At 35.0% G+C, this 14,162-nt stretch overlaps 1 protein-coding gene, 1 long non-coding RNA gene and 2 pseudogenes across 10 annotated transcripts; 2 read left to right on the forward strand and 2 right to left on the reverse strand.

Annotated features, from left to right (window-relative positions):
- Positions 1–60: 60 nt before the first annotated feature.
- On the reverse strand, positions 61–2,334 carry LOC145160220 (uncharacterized). 9 transcript variants are annotated; one of them, XR_013738081.1, is made up of 7 exons: positions 2,125–2,333; positions 1,980–2,033; positions 1,669–1,880; positions 791–1,555; positions 595–666; positions 383–503; positions 61–236 (listed from the first exon to the last, which is right to left on the reverse strand). It is a non-coding gene; the product is annotated as an uncharacterized LOC145160220 (long non-coding RNA). The 9 variants fall into 9 exon arrangements; XR_013738076.1 differs by having other exon boundaries at positions 1,669–2,033; XR_013738079.1 differs by having other exon boundaries at positions 1,980–2,333.
- A 4,195-nt stretch (positions 2,335–6,529) lies between these two features.
- LOC145156803 (putative lipid phosphate phosphatase 3, chloroplastic) lies at positions 6,530–8,615 on the forward strand. The gene is made up of 8 exons (XM_079076041.1): positions 6,530–6,684; positions 7,078–7,294; positions 7,374–7,461; positions 7,546–7,655; positions 7,723–7,813; positions 7,891–8,079; positions 8,168–8,227; positions 8,306–8,615. Exons 2-8 carry the CDS (start codon positions 7,079–7,081, stop codon positions 8,470–8,472), a joined length of 921 nt encoding a protein of 306 aa, XP_078932167.1. The 5' UTR covers positions 6,530–6,684; position 7,078; the 3' UTR covers positions 8,473–8,615.
- A 1,964-nt stretch (positions 8,616–10,579) lies between these two features.
- Positions 10,580–12,231, reverse strand: LOC145158222 (serine/threonine-protein kinase SRK2E pseudogene; annotated as a pseudogene).
- A 50-nt stretch (positions 12,232–12,281) lies between these two features.
- LOC145160222 (large ribosomal subunit protein uL24z pseudogene) lies at positions 12,282–12,942 on the forward strand (annotated as a pseudogene).
- Positions 12,943–14,162: the final 1,220 nt, after the last annotated feature.

The raw sequence follows: 14,162 nt of genomic DNA on the forward strand, positions 1-14,162 counted from the left end.
AAACTTGTAGTAAAGAAAAATACATTCATATTTGTTGCATTTGGCTCCAGATTGGACTAATTGTAAGGATAAAATTATTTGTATATTTGTAATCACTAAAGGCATAAAAACCTGTAAGAATGTAGTTTTTTAATCAACACTATTTTTAGTTTTGACACAGTGAAAACAGGTTTGGCTAAAAAGAGTAAGTTTTACCAGCTGTCATGGACATGCGTTTCCCTCGAGTAGTTCTAGAGCTGTAAACAGAAACAAAACAGTTAAGTATAATGACAAAAATACCCTTAAAGAAAAACTTTGGTAACATACACAAATCAATAAGCAAAGTGACTATTATTTTTTATTTTGGTAAAGTAAAACAACTAAAGCTGATGTGAGATCAAACCTTCAACAATATCATGATTGATCATGATACTCTTTATTTCTTTAAAACTCTTTCTTTGTCAACCTCTTCTATCGCACAAATAGACATCTATCTTGCTTCCGCTTCCAAATAAGCTGGCTTTCTTTCGGGTGTGAGTGGAGCAGAATGTGTGAATTAGAAATCTTTGTGTCCAATTCTTCAACAATGCCATACGATTCTTAATAAAACTTTACCTGGCCGATCTGTCTTGCATTTTGGTTTTGACTGTTGACATTGGCTGCATTGTCGGTGATGTTGTCTACAAGCTAACATAGGTAAAGTTACATAGCATTCATAGTTTTACCAGTGGAAATACAAACTTACATATCCAAGCTAATGTTAAAAAGGTGAAAGAGAGGGTTGTTATGAACCAATATAAGATAATCTAACCTTATTGAAGTGGAACCATCTGTAATAAGGCAATGTTTACATATAAACCGACATGGTCCTCTAGTGCCCTCTTTCCATCTTTTAGGAATATCCTGTTTTTATATAAAAACCAAAAACCAACCATCAAATCTCATGATAATAAAAGTCAAAATGTTAAGAAAAATACTTTTCACTTAAGCATTTTATCGAATAGATGGCAGACAAAAAAATTATTCTAACCTGGCCACATCAAAATCTCAAACCCAACATTCTGATAAGCTACAACAATATGATAATCTGACATAAATTAATTCTAAAATCCAACCTTTTCATCAGTTGATTGTGGTGAGAAACATGTTTTGTTATTCATTGTTTGATCATCTCTAAATTCTAAAATCCCATCTCACTGTGCGTTCTTATTTCATTTTATTTCCTCTCCAAGCGGTAATAAGAATCTAGGAAAGTCGTAGCATCAGACACGGTAAACTTGGATTTGTTCTCTTCCTAGATTCTTGTTACCCATCATGAAATGCATCCCTTATAAACTGTATTAAAAAAAACAACAACACATGAAGATATAACTTCCCTTGACATTACATCGACCACCTGGTAGACCAGAACTGGTAGCGACTTTCATCAGGTTTCCATCTTGTGTAGATGGACAAAAGTAAAAAATTTGGGAAACTCAATCCATTTCTAAATCGATCTTATAGTCAATGTTTAGTTTGTGTAGCCTCCATCCGTTCCTGCAAAATCTAATTTCTTGTTCGACCCAGCAGGCAGCAGCTGACAACCAATGACGACGAAGGAGATTTCAAACTCTGATTTCTTTACAAAAAAAGACGAAGTGAAAATAAGGGCACATGTGTCCATTCATTGAAATAAGCGTGAACACTTACGCAGAAATTAGGAGTCATCAACAAAAGATGTAAAATCTTCAACTTCAATCCATCTATTTTCTGTGAACCCTATATGCCGGAGCATCTTTGTGCGTGTGTCTCTCTTATCACAAAGCGGAAATAGAAAACAACCCAAACAGGATTTTAGAGAAGCGAAGGCTGATGATTGTGGTGGGCGTAAACAGAGGTGACATCGATGATAGAAAACGGTGCTAAAGGTGGTGGCGAAGGCGGTAAACAAATAGGAGAAAATCATTGAAACCTTCAAAATCTTCAGCAAGCATAAGGTAATCCGATTAAGTGACACAGACCTGGATTTCGGCGATTGAAGCGGCGGGTGTCAACAAAGGCGTCAGTGAGGGAAACTGCGATTGAAGTGGGTTTTTTTGAGTCGGTCTTCTTCTGACGTGCGCTTCGATCTGAAAGTTGCAACAAATAAAATTGAGAGGAGGATACCTGGGATTGGAACTTTGGGAACGATTTTCTGGTCGATTTTGTGAAGACAGTGAATCGACCGTCGTCAGTAGTTGCTTCCCCGGGGCAGCAAGCTTGAGAAACGGTGGAGAGAAGGCGCAGTGTGTAGAATGAGCAGTGAGATGGGGTGGTGGTCTGGTGGACATGAAATTGTTGGGTTTGTGTAAGTGTTAAATCGGAAGAATGGCGGTTGAGGGATCTAGAACAAAAAAGAAGCGGCGGGATTCAACAAATGTAGGGGTAAAATTGTAAAAGCAGACTGTAGGGACGAAAACTATCAAAGTCCACAAAGAATGGTGACAGAAACCTAAAGTCGTAAACTATACTGTAACATCCCATGTGATTTAATATATATTAGCCGTTTACCAGCGACGGATGCGAATAGTTTCTTTTGATAATTATTTCTATTCAGAAACATGTATGATTCGGCAATATGTTTCTTTTCGACGGACAATAATTATTTTAATGTATTGGCAAGTATCACCAAACATTAGTTTCAATTCAACATTTTTTTGGAACCATAGGAACCAAATATTAGTGTCAGTTCAACGATTACTTTAATGTATACCAAACCAAAATGAAACCAGGTGATATCGATTGAATTTACATAAGTATATTTTCAGCGGAAAATGATTAGTTTCAATGCGGCAGGCAGCGTATACTTTGCTTCAGTAATTAGTTTCTTTTCGGGTAGGAAACTAAGAATCTGGGAAACCACGGGCACCATTTATGTGTTAAAATTTTCAATAACATCTTTGTGAACTTTAAATCATCGGATAATACTAACTAAAAAAATATACTCAAAACAACGGCATTTAATACAAGGACCATTCGGAAACACGTTATATTTAAAGAAATGGAAGGCAAATACATGTTGCTATCGGTCGGTTTTGCGGCAACAAATAGTTGTAACCCGCACAATACAACGGCAGTGCTTTTTTTATTGAGATTAGTTTCATTTCGAGTATAAGTTTTCTTTTGATGATTATTTTCATTTCGGAAACATATATTCCAAAAAGCGTATGGAGACAGGAATCAAGAAATCTATATAGGTTTCTTTAATTGTGACATTTGTCAAATATAAAAAAGAATAATTAATAAATTTATATTACAGCTGTGATTATCTAAAAGTAGTAGAAGAATGGATAGGAAAAAATAAGAAAGAAAATATTTAATTTCTCTTTCATGTATTAAAAAGTTTGCTTTTAAATCACAAAAACTTATATAAAAACAATTAAGATTGTTTAAAACACATTGTATAATATGCAACGACTTAGAAAATTAATAGTAAGAAGTTCTAAAAATGGTGATATTTAAATTTTTTAAGTAATATTGCCAACAATTATCTTAGATATGCTTTGGTTTTAAACATCATCATTTGAAATACACGATTATTTGGAAATATTGATCAAAATACCCTTAACAGACAAATAGATATAACTTGATTTTTTACAAAATTATTCTATAAAAAAGACTTTTTCCATTCCCTATAAATGCATATTAAATGAAAAAAGAATTACAATTATCAGATTAACATGTAGAAGATAATGAATATCTATCATTTTATCATAAAACATAAATAATGGCCACTGCTTTTACCATAAAATATAAAAAATGTCCACTGCGAGTAAATCATGATGCATCTCTTAGGCTCTAAGAATAATGTATGTATCTCATTGTTGCACCATGTTTATTGGGTACGGACATAAACTCCTTTCATGAGAACCAAAACTCATTGCAACTGGGTGTACAAGCAAAGAAAATAATATAATTTCTAACCGGATAAAGGGAAAGAAAGTAATAATAAAAAAACAATATTCACTAATATCTCATTAAGGCAATGAAGATCGTAAGAATTTGTGGGTTCCATTAAGTGTCATGTTATTAAAGAATCAGGGTTTTTTATTTAAAAAAAATTATTAAAGCATTGTACATTGAAGATACAATGCTATAATTGGGTGGTTGTATTCTAAGAATACCCAACTATAGCATTGTACTTTTGAAGTGGGATGTTTTAATAGGAAAATAATAAAAATATAATGTTTTTAAAACTTTTGATAAACAACTGAACATTGCAAGGTACATTGCTAGTTCTTGCATTTGACCCAAAAGGGGATAAAAGCAATAAATAATAGCAAATTGTTCTAGTTTCAATTTCTTTTGGTATTTGAAAGTATGATGCTTTGAAAATATTACAATTATTTCAGCTCACTATTATGGACAATATTACACAAAACTGCCCAATTTTACAGCTTAGAGGAATACTAAAAATCAACGAATATCCAGGTACGCACTCAAGGCTGACAGATCTGCTTAACAATAAAAACCAAGCATAAGCAAGAGGGTTAAATCCAAAACTGAAAAATCTTTAATAACCCCACTTTTGTCATAATATATGAAGTATACTTTAGTAACTTACAAAGTCATGAGTAAAGCATAAATTGAACCTCTCTGTTATACCATTCGATAAAGAAATCCCCAGAAGTAGAAGACGAAGATATGATGGCCCAACCTTGAACACTGATATTGATTATCCATTTCTGCGTTCACAAAGCTCTCCTGCTTCAACCTTTTTGCGTCCATTCAAGTTTTCAATTGGCACCACCTGAGAGATAAATAGAGATTAACATAATATAATATAATATAATATAATATAATATAATATAATATAATATATCTATATATCATGAAATATGTGAAGGTTTTATGTGTTAATGAAAAAATATATTAAAGAAAAAAGGAAACCTTTATAATGGTATTCTGGAGTGTTCTGTTGAGCAAGAGTGGATTCCTTTTAGATAAAGTTTGGTCTTCACTTAAGATGTAAAGGATCTTGAGTGCAAGTTCAGATGTAATAAGCTCTCGTGCATGCTGCCCAAAACTCTGGAAGACAACTAATCATCTGTAAAAAGATCAGCTACCAATCATAACCTCAGACAACATAACATATTGTCTATATTTCCTTACATGTGATGTGATTTTGTAAATGAACTTACAAGAAGGATTCAGAACTTCGACTTGTCTTCTTCAATCTCATGTATCTTCTGGAAATATGTAACTACATTGAGTTCAGCTTGGTAGCCCCTGTTTGAACTTGTAAATGTCTCCATCTGTTGGATAGTCAAAGAGTCAAACAAGTATAAATGCTAGAAACAGGGAAAAGAAAAGACACAAAACTCACATGGAATCTACCTTGGTGACGATGAACCAATTTTTTTATCTCTTCCATTAGTGTGGCACTGGATAAAGGAGCAACGATAAACAAGTGTTACCTAAATTGATATGTATGTATCATACAATCAACGATCGAGAAACAATTGCCCTAGATTCAAAACCAAATGAAATGAAGAGGTGTTGAATGGATAATCAATATCAGTGCTCAAATTAGGGGTGTGTGTGCGTTTAGATCGTGATGCTCTTCCCACAAACCCACACAAAATATTCATTAGAGAAACCAAACATCCACAAAAAATGTTTACAAATATAAATTACTTTTGGGAGCACCTGATCGCGAGCTACGACAGAGGCGGAGGTGGGTTGTAATGTTGCCGGACCAGATGGTGGTTGAACGTGATGTTGGTGTGTGATGTTGCCGGAGTCAGGTGGCGATGGTGGAGGCGCTGAGACATTCAGCAACGACGCCAAGAGAGAGACGGTAGAGATTGGCTGTTGTGTAGAGGAGATTAGGGTAACTGCGTGTAATACTATAAAATACATGTAGGTGTTTGGGCTGTGAATGGTTGGTGGACTTCCAGGGCGTCGATTGAGAAGAGGAGACACTGTGATTTTTTGGTGAGTATCGATCGATTCTGAAGCAATTAGGAAGGAGACGCAAAGAAGAGGGGTTCGATTTTCTTATGATGGCGGCTGTTGTGTCTAGTGTTGTGTGTGATTAGGGTAACAACAAGGTAATACCGTGTATAATGTGATTATAAGCTTAATATTATTGTACATAACGTAATAGATATTGTACCTCTTAATTTTTAAGAAATAGGCAATATGTTTAATAATATAGTAAAGATAAAGATATATAATAATAAAAGACAATATAGTTTTTTATATTTATATTTAACACAAAACTACGTATGTTAGTTATAAGGACGAGGATACTTAAAGTTTAAAAAAAAAATTCATAAAAACTATTTTAGGAAAAGAAAACATAATACTATTTCTAAAATTTATCTTAAAGAATTCTCATATACTAAAAATTATTTTTGTTTTTTTGTCGAGATCTTTAATAAAAAATTAAAAACTTATATTCAAATATTAAAAAGTTTTTAAAGATGCGTGGAGCATCCTAGCAAAAATTCCGGTGCTTTCTATCGTGGCCTTCCATGTCATCAAAACCGCCATGAACGTGGCATTTCCATCCTTCTCCAACAAAAACACAGACTTCGCCTTCTATCTCTGTTTCTGCAATTCCTTCAGATGCTACCATTGTTAAAACCTTCCCACCATATAATATCATAGCAAGTGTAAACGACGCCCTGCTCCAAATTCCCCTCATTTCTAACTTCCTACTACGAGAATAACTAATACAAGGTAACCATATTAATTACTCGTCCTCTGCGATTCTCTCTTCTTCATGGTTATCTCTCCTCGATATCTGTTATTCTGTTTTTTCTTAAGAAGCTTCTTCCTCACTCTTATATCTTCTTCCTTCCAAAATCCGTTTGCAATTTTGACTAATTATTTCATTTTATGGCTTAGTATATATGCTTCTTCCATTAGTTTGTATATTTCTGTATAGTGATAAATGAATACGTGTATTTTCCGTAGAATTTGAGTTACCTTTTCTGTTTTGCGATTTCCATGAAGCTTTTCATGTGGGTTTTGACTTTTTAGTTCTTCTGAAGTTAAATGCAGTATAGAATCTAATCCTAATTGGCTTCTAATTTGGGGATAGTAATTGATGAATCTTTTTCGTTATACCAGGATGATGAATTCACAGCCTGCAACACATACTATAAGGTCTCATGGCCTAACCATATCCAGGATTCACATGCATGATTGGTTGATTCTTGCACTGCTATTAGCGATTATGTGTCTTCTAGGTCTTCTCCATCCTTTCCATCGTTTTATCGGAAAAGACATGATGGCCGATCTCAAGTATCCGATGAAGCCTAGCACCATCCCATTTTGGACTGTTCCAGTAAGTTCATCTTCTCCATCTTCCACACACAAACACAATTCCATGGTTAATTTCTCTTATTTCATGTTCCTTCAATTAGCTATATGCAGTTCTATTTCCAATTGCTATCTTCCTGGCATTCTATCTTCGTAGAAGAGATGTTTATGATCTTCACCATGCAGTGCTAGGTGATCAAATCTTTCAACTTCATTCTCATTATCCTCAATCGATTGAATCAGAATAATTTGATGTTCATCTGTTAATTACCACAGGGCTTTTGTTCTCTGTTTTTATCACTGGAGTTATAACAGAGGCTTTAAAAGGTGCAATTGGTCGACCTCGCCCAGACTTTTTCTGGCGTTGTTTTCCAGACGGAATAGATGTACGCATACCATCATATCAATCAATCCCATCATCATTTTCTTGTAAATTTCTCCAATCTTTTTCAGGTTTATGATCAATGGGGAGATGTTAAATGCCATGGTGATATCGATGTTGTAGGACAAGGCCATAAAAGCTTCCCAAGTGGGCATAGTTCATGTGAGTAAAAGACACATTTACCCTTTGATTACTCATACAAGATTCAAAAAAGACGCCTTTTTGTGATTTTATTGTAGGGTCTTTTGCGGGTTTGGGATTTTTATCGCTCTATTTATCTGGAAAAATAAGAGCATTTGATCAACAAGGCCATGCTGCAAAGCTATGCATAGTGTTTCTCCCATTAATTGTTGCATCTCTTGTTGCCATTTCGAGAGTGGATAATTATCGGCATCACTGGCAGGATGTATGTGTAGGAGGCCTTATAGGTGTGTGTGTGTGTGTTTCTTAATTAGTCCAATAACTATCTTTCTTGTTGCTTTTTTAAAAAGCATGCATTATTATGTATTATTGTAGGTATCACAATGGCCATATTTTGCTACTTGCAGTTTTTTGCACCACCATATCATGCTAAAGGTATGAACTTTGATGCCCCTTTTTGGATCTTGATTGCTTCTTGACATGAAATCGCCATTAACACTTATGATCATAAAGGTTGGGGACCTTATGCTTTCTTTCGGGCTTTAGAGGAGTCTTATGCAAATGCTAATAATGTGGGTGAAGTAGAAGTTCAGCAACATGAGAGGAATAATGATTTGGCAATGGGGTCTTCAATGGATTCACATATGTCGGTAGAGGATCTTGAATCTGGTAGGTGTTAGTCATTTTGATTATGCTAAAAGACTAGGTTGATTTGTTTATATGGTTCGCTCATGTTTTACATCCTTTTTGATTGTAAACTTGTAATCTATTTGTGTCTGGTTGAGACCAAAACCGAATTGTATAGAATACTAAGTCTTAAAAATTGCACATATGGTTACGTTTTGTAGTTACATGTAATGATGTAATGTAATGATGTAGTTTGAGTAAAATAGTGTAATATATTTGGCATTCAAGGACTTGCGTGAAGATTTAATATGAAAGGAATGTATAAAATGGGCATTTATATATAAAATGAAACCTTTTTCAATTTTGTTGAAATGAACAAATTTCGTGCGTGATTATTTGAGTTGTTTTGAATTTTCAAGTTTTATTGTAAATGAAACATTTTCAAGTTCCATGTGAGTTGACATGCCCGATGTTTATGTGTATATTAAATGTATGTCCACCATGCAAAATATGAGTAAAGAAATAAATCAATAATGGAAGGAAACATTCAATAAAGTAGGTAAATAAGCACATAAACATTGGGCATGTATACATGCAATAAAACATAACCATGGACTAAGGGCCAAACGGAAAGTCCAGAAAATAAAGCTTAAATCACAGACTAGAGAAAGTGTGGAAATAAGGGAAAAAGAAGGGAAATAAGAGAAAAAGAAGGGAGGTGGTTCCTACACAACAATTTTTTTCTATAAACAACAATTTGTGCATTAGAGTATTGTATTATAAAATTCTGTAAAACATAATTTGTTGTGTATGAAAAAATGTTGTGTACGAATTACTTCCTGTGAATCTATAAGCGTGCAAAATAAATATATAAATGTTGTAAGAAAAACACAATCATAAAAATAACCACCCTATTTCCACTTAATATCTTTCTATTTAACTAAAAGTATATCATTTTCGTTGTTAATATACGTTGTACTTTTTTAAGGGAACTGATTCGTGCACGATAGTTTTTCTCATACACAACAATTTATGTTTTAAAATGTTGTATTGTACAACTATATAAATCATAAATTATTGTGTATAAATAAAAATTATTGGGTAGAAATCACTTTCCATTTTATGTCTATTTCCCCTCTTGGTGGCTTTTATAAGCTTTTATATTTTAGTTCCCCCTTTTTGTGTCTTATCTTTTTATCTACCACTATTTTTGTTTTTGCCACCACTTTGTTAGCCTCTATTTATTGTCTTTGTATTTTTCATCCACTATGACTCTTCCATCGTTCCATGTCCTAACCACTATTTAAAAACCACTCAAAATGAGTTGTATAACCTTGACCTTATCTTGGACCTTCATGCTCCGCCACCATGATTATCTATGCTTCTTGGCATTCCCTATCAACATCCCAAAAGTGTTTTTTACAAAGTTTCGGATACTGCAAGTCACACTGTTCCATTACTTTACAATGTTCCTTGAATGCCATTCCAAAATTTGCTTATAAGACAACCCTCTTCATCTAATCCCCCGATGCCAAACAGTTTTTCCAAAAAATCCCTATTGTAGCTTCCGTGGCTCTCATTTAAACCCTCATTTTCAATAGTAATTAGTAAGTCCATTACCACCACTTTTGTGTTGCAATTCACATTCCTCTCCCGTATCACCTTGCGATCTATGCATGCCTTTAGGTCTTGTTTATGTGCTAACGAACGATAATCAAATGTCCGACCTATTTTAGAGGAGTTTAAAAATACCAAATTGTGAGCCGTTGCAAAATCAAGAAGTGTACGACCTTCTTCGTTCCTAGTACCGAAAGAGAAGCCCCCATGTACTCTCTGATATTCATAGTCTATATTCAATCAACAATTATTACTTTAAAGGGTTATTTCCAATAAAGACCCCATATTTACTGATTTTTTCGTTTTAAACCAAAAGGTTTGTTTGTTTCCCAAAAAAACCTAACTTTTTGCAAAAACTTGTTTGTTTGTCTTGTTACCGGGTGAGCAACCTGTCTTCCTCCTTTTCCTTTGCCTCCTCTGGTCCCTATAGAAAAACAAAACAGATCCACCTGGAATTCCAAATTTCACCATTGATTTTTTTATAACATCATTTTTTTCATATAAAAGTATCATTCAAAAATCAATACACTCACATGGCAAAAACTATCTCCTACTGCTGTCAATATACAAATTCGGATCACTCTCCAAATCTTCATCCATGTCATCATCAATATCCAAACTCCTAGTAAGATACTGATTCAAATTATTAGCTCCAACTGGAGGAATTGTAGCTTCTGCAATTATTTGCATAATTTCATCAACACTTTGCATCGGCGGGCCCACCAAATTGATCCATTGCATTTTCTTTTGTTAATTCTGCTGGCAAGTTCTTAAGAAACCATTCATGGTTTCTTATCTCATCCATTGTTCTCCGCTTAGCAGGATCAACAACAAAGATTCTATTCTGGAGATTAAATGGCGCCACTCGGTGGAAATATGAACGTAAGATGGAATCGAGTATTGGACATTCAGAATTCGCTGTATAAACTTACGGAAATTCTTGAGTTCATCAGGGTCTTCAAAAGGGTAAGCTCCAAAAAGCATGGCATATAATGTTACACCACATGACCACACATCTGCAATCTTGCCATCATATTTTTTTTTTAAGCAAGACTTCACTGATTCGGTTTGTTGCAGGTTCGGATTAGGTGAAGAGGATGAACAGTAGCTTCGTTCTTGGCTCGGAATAAGCAGTTGATAAGCAGTGATGGTTGTTCGAAGGAGGTGGCGACAAGTTGGTTTATGTTTTTAGGTAGTCTCGGCTAGAGGCAGGGGTTCGAGTATCAATGGAAAGGGCGAAGGTGGAGAGGTGGATTCGGTGATGATGCAAAACCGAAGGCGGTTGCCGGTTTCTCGATGAGCAAGGATGGAAAGGTCTCGAGTCTCGACTAGAGGGCGAAGAACACTGCATCCGTTTTTTTATGTTTCTTTTCTTTGTTGCAGGTGTTTTTTGATGGAGAAGATGAAGAGCACCAGTAGGTTTTTTCTTATGTTTGTGATGGAGGTTGTGTAAGGGAGGTCTAAAGTGGAGGCTATGGATCTGGTTTGTTCCAGTTCCAAATCAACAAAGGAGTGGCTCTAATGGTGAGTTTCTCGGTAAAAGCTATTCGCTCTTTTCTTCTTCTTCCTGGTTCGTTTCAATCGACAGAAAAGGAATCAAATACATACGACAACTTCGATGAATCGGAAGGGCGCATGAACACGCAATCGACTGGGTTTACCTTTACCATTAGATCCCGATCATCCAGTCGATTGGGGTAATTGATTTGGGAAAAATTCAATTTTGTTGATGAATGGAGGATACAGTCGACTGGTGTAATGGTTTAGACGAAAGTAGGATTGTTGGGTACCCACTCAACCGGCTCAACCGGTTAAAAGACAAAAAAACAAGTTTTTGCAAAATGTGTGGTTTTTTTTGGAAAAAAACAAACCTTTTGGTTTAAAACGAAAAAAACAGTAAATATTGGGTCTTTATTGGAAATAACCCTACTTTAAATGCTAAACTATGAGTTAGGTTTTTGAGTTTTTGCAAAGAGTATTGAAAACACTTCGGCCAATGTTATACTTTTTTTAACACAATACAACCAAATATTATTTTTGGACAAAAAGAGTGATTAATTTACATAAAAAGTCCGATATTTGTGGTTCCAAAATAAATGTTTTGGAGGAGAATGTACGATTCCCAAACATAGGGCGGCTAAAAGGAAAACAGAGAATCGTTCTTCTTTGTAAATAGACCAAAGAGCAAGGGGCATTTCAGTCTTTTCCACCCAAACCCTAAATCACCTTTCTCATATAAGATCATCTTTCTCGCCGCCGTTCCAAATCCCAGCTCTCAAACCCTACACAGCCGAGAGAGAAAGAGAGGGAGAGCGAGAGAGATGAAGTACAATCCACGAGTCACCAGCTCTCGTCGGAAATGTAGGAAGGCACACTTCTCTGCGCCATCCAGCGTCCGCCGTGTGTTGATGAGCGCACCGCTTTCCACGGAGCTGCGCAGCAAGTACAACGTCCGGTCAATCCCAGTCCGAAAAGACGATGAGGTACAGGTTGTTCGTGGTACCTACAAGGGCCGTGAAGGTAAGGTTGTTCAGGTCTACCGTCGCAAGTGGGTTATCCATATCGAGCGGATCACTCGTGAGAAGGTTAATGGGCAAACAGTCAATGTAGGCATCAACCCTTCAAAGGTTGTCGTTACTAAGCTCAAGCTTGATAAGGACAGGAAGTCGTTGCTTGACCGGAAGGCGAAGGGCCGTGCCGCTGATAAGTCAAAGGGAAAGTTCACCGAGGATGATGTAGCCGCCGGTGCCTCCCTCCAAGAGATCGATTAGGTTTTTCATTTTTCTGGTATCTTATTAAATGCTTCTTTTGAATATGTTATGTTACATTGAGGATTGTTTTTGGGAATTCTTGTTGATCCTACAGATTTCATCAGTTTAATGCGCTTTATCTTACTTCATCACGAATCATTCTGTTAATTGGGAGCAATTTTGGTTTTTTTTTTTTTATCAAACATTGTGTGAAATAACTGATGTGTTGGTTGCATTGTTGATTTCTCATTCATCTTTAGTATAAAATGATTGTCTCCATATACATGAGTTGAAGCGGTTCTATCGAGTGAATCTGTATGATTATGATTTGTGTAACGAAATCAAGCTACTTGATTTAAATGTCAAAAACTAGGATGGGTTCTTAGACTTGAATAATGGTTTTTCTTGGGTGTTTGAAAGGTCAATTACAGGTTTTTGTTTAGAAGTAAGAAGCTTTATACTTGGAATTAGTTTGGCTCTCTATTAAAATGTTTACTTTTACCAAGTCTCAAGTGTTGCATACATTAGGTTAATTCATTTTTCAATGTAGTTTATAAGGGTTTTGAATGTGTTAAAAGATTATAAAATAGAGATGCATTTATTTGCAAAATAATGAGATGTGTTATTACTGTATAGATGATACGTAACACACTAGATTTTGTCATTGGGCTAGCCAATGAAAATATGAAATTGATGTGATTATTTTTGTAAGTGGAGTTACATAATTTGGGAAAAAGGCTGATGGCTTGGCATCTCCAACCTAACATCATTTTTAGTGTATAAGTTTGTAAAAATGTACTTCAACCCCATTCTGGTTTTCATCCTAAATTGGCGTTATATGATATGCCAAATTTGGTATTATAAGTTATAAAACTGAATTTGTATTATAGTTTCATACTTTCATGTCATTTGTGGTTGCTCTTGTTTGGGTTTTCAAATATATCAAGTATACCAACTTTTGTCAAATGTTTATATACAGTTAAAAGGTAATGATAAACAGAATATATGGAATCTTTTGATGATGAAAATGAAGCCGCGAATGAACTATTATTAGAGAATATACATGATATTTATGTTTCATAGATACACAAAAGATCATCAAACCCCATTTATTTTCTAAATATCGTTGCTGCCACAGCAGATGCGGGAGGCCCATAAAGCTTACGAAGAACAACCACAACAATGTTATTGTTGCCTGGGGTCTATGAAACATGTACTAGGCTATTTGGTTAATGACTTAATTCTATTTCAAAACTTCATGAAAAAAGGGCTAATATCTTTTCTCTTTGTAATGATGGGTTGTGGTTCTAGTACATGATTTTGGGAGGATTGATGCCACTTTATTTGCCCTTTCCTAAACTTTTACACTCTTAGAA

This window comes from Lactuca virosa, chromosome 2 (assembly GCF_052849685.1).
Source record: "Lactuca virosa cultivar CGN04683 chromosome 2, Lactuca_virosa_CGN04683_v6, whole genome shotgun sequence".
NCBI classification, from domain to species: Eukaryota; Viridiplantae; Streptophyta; class Magnoliopsida; order Asterales; family Asteraceae; genus Lactuca; species Lactuca virosa.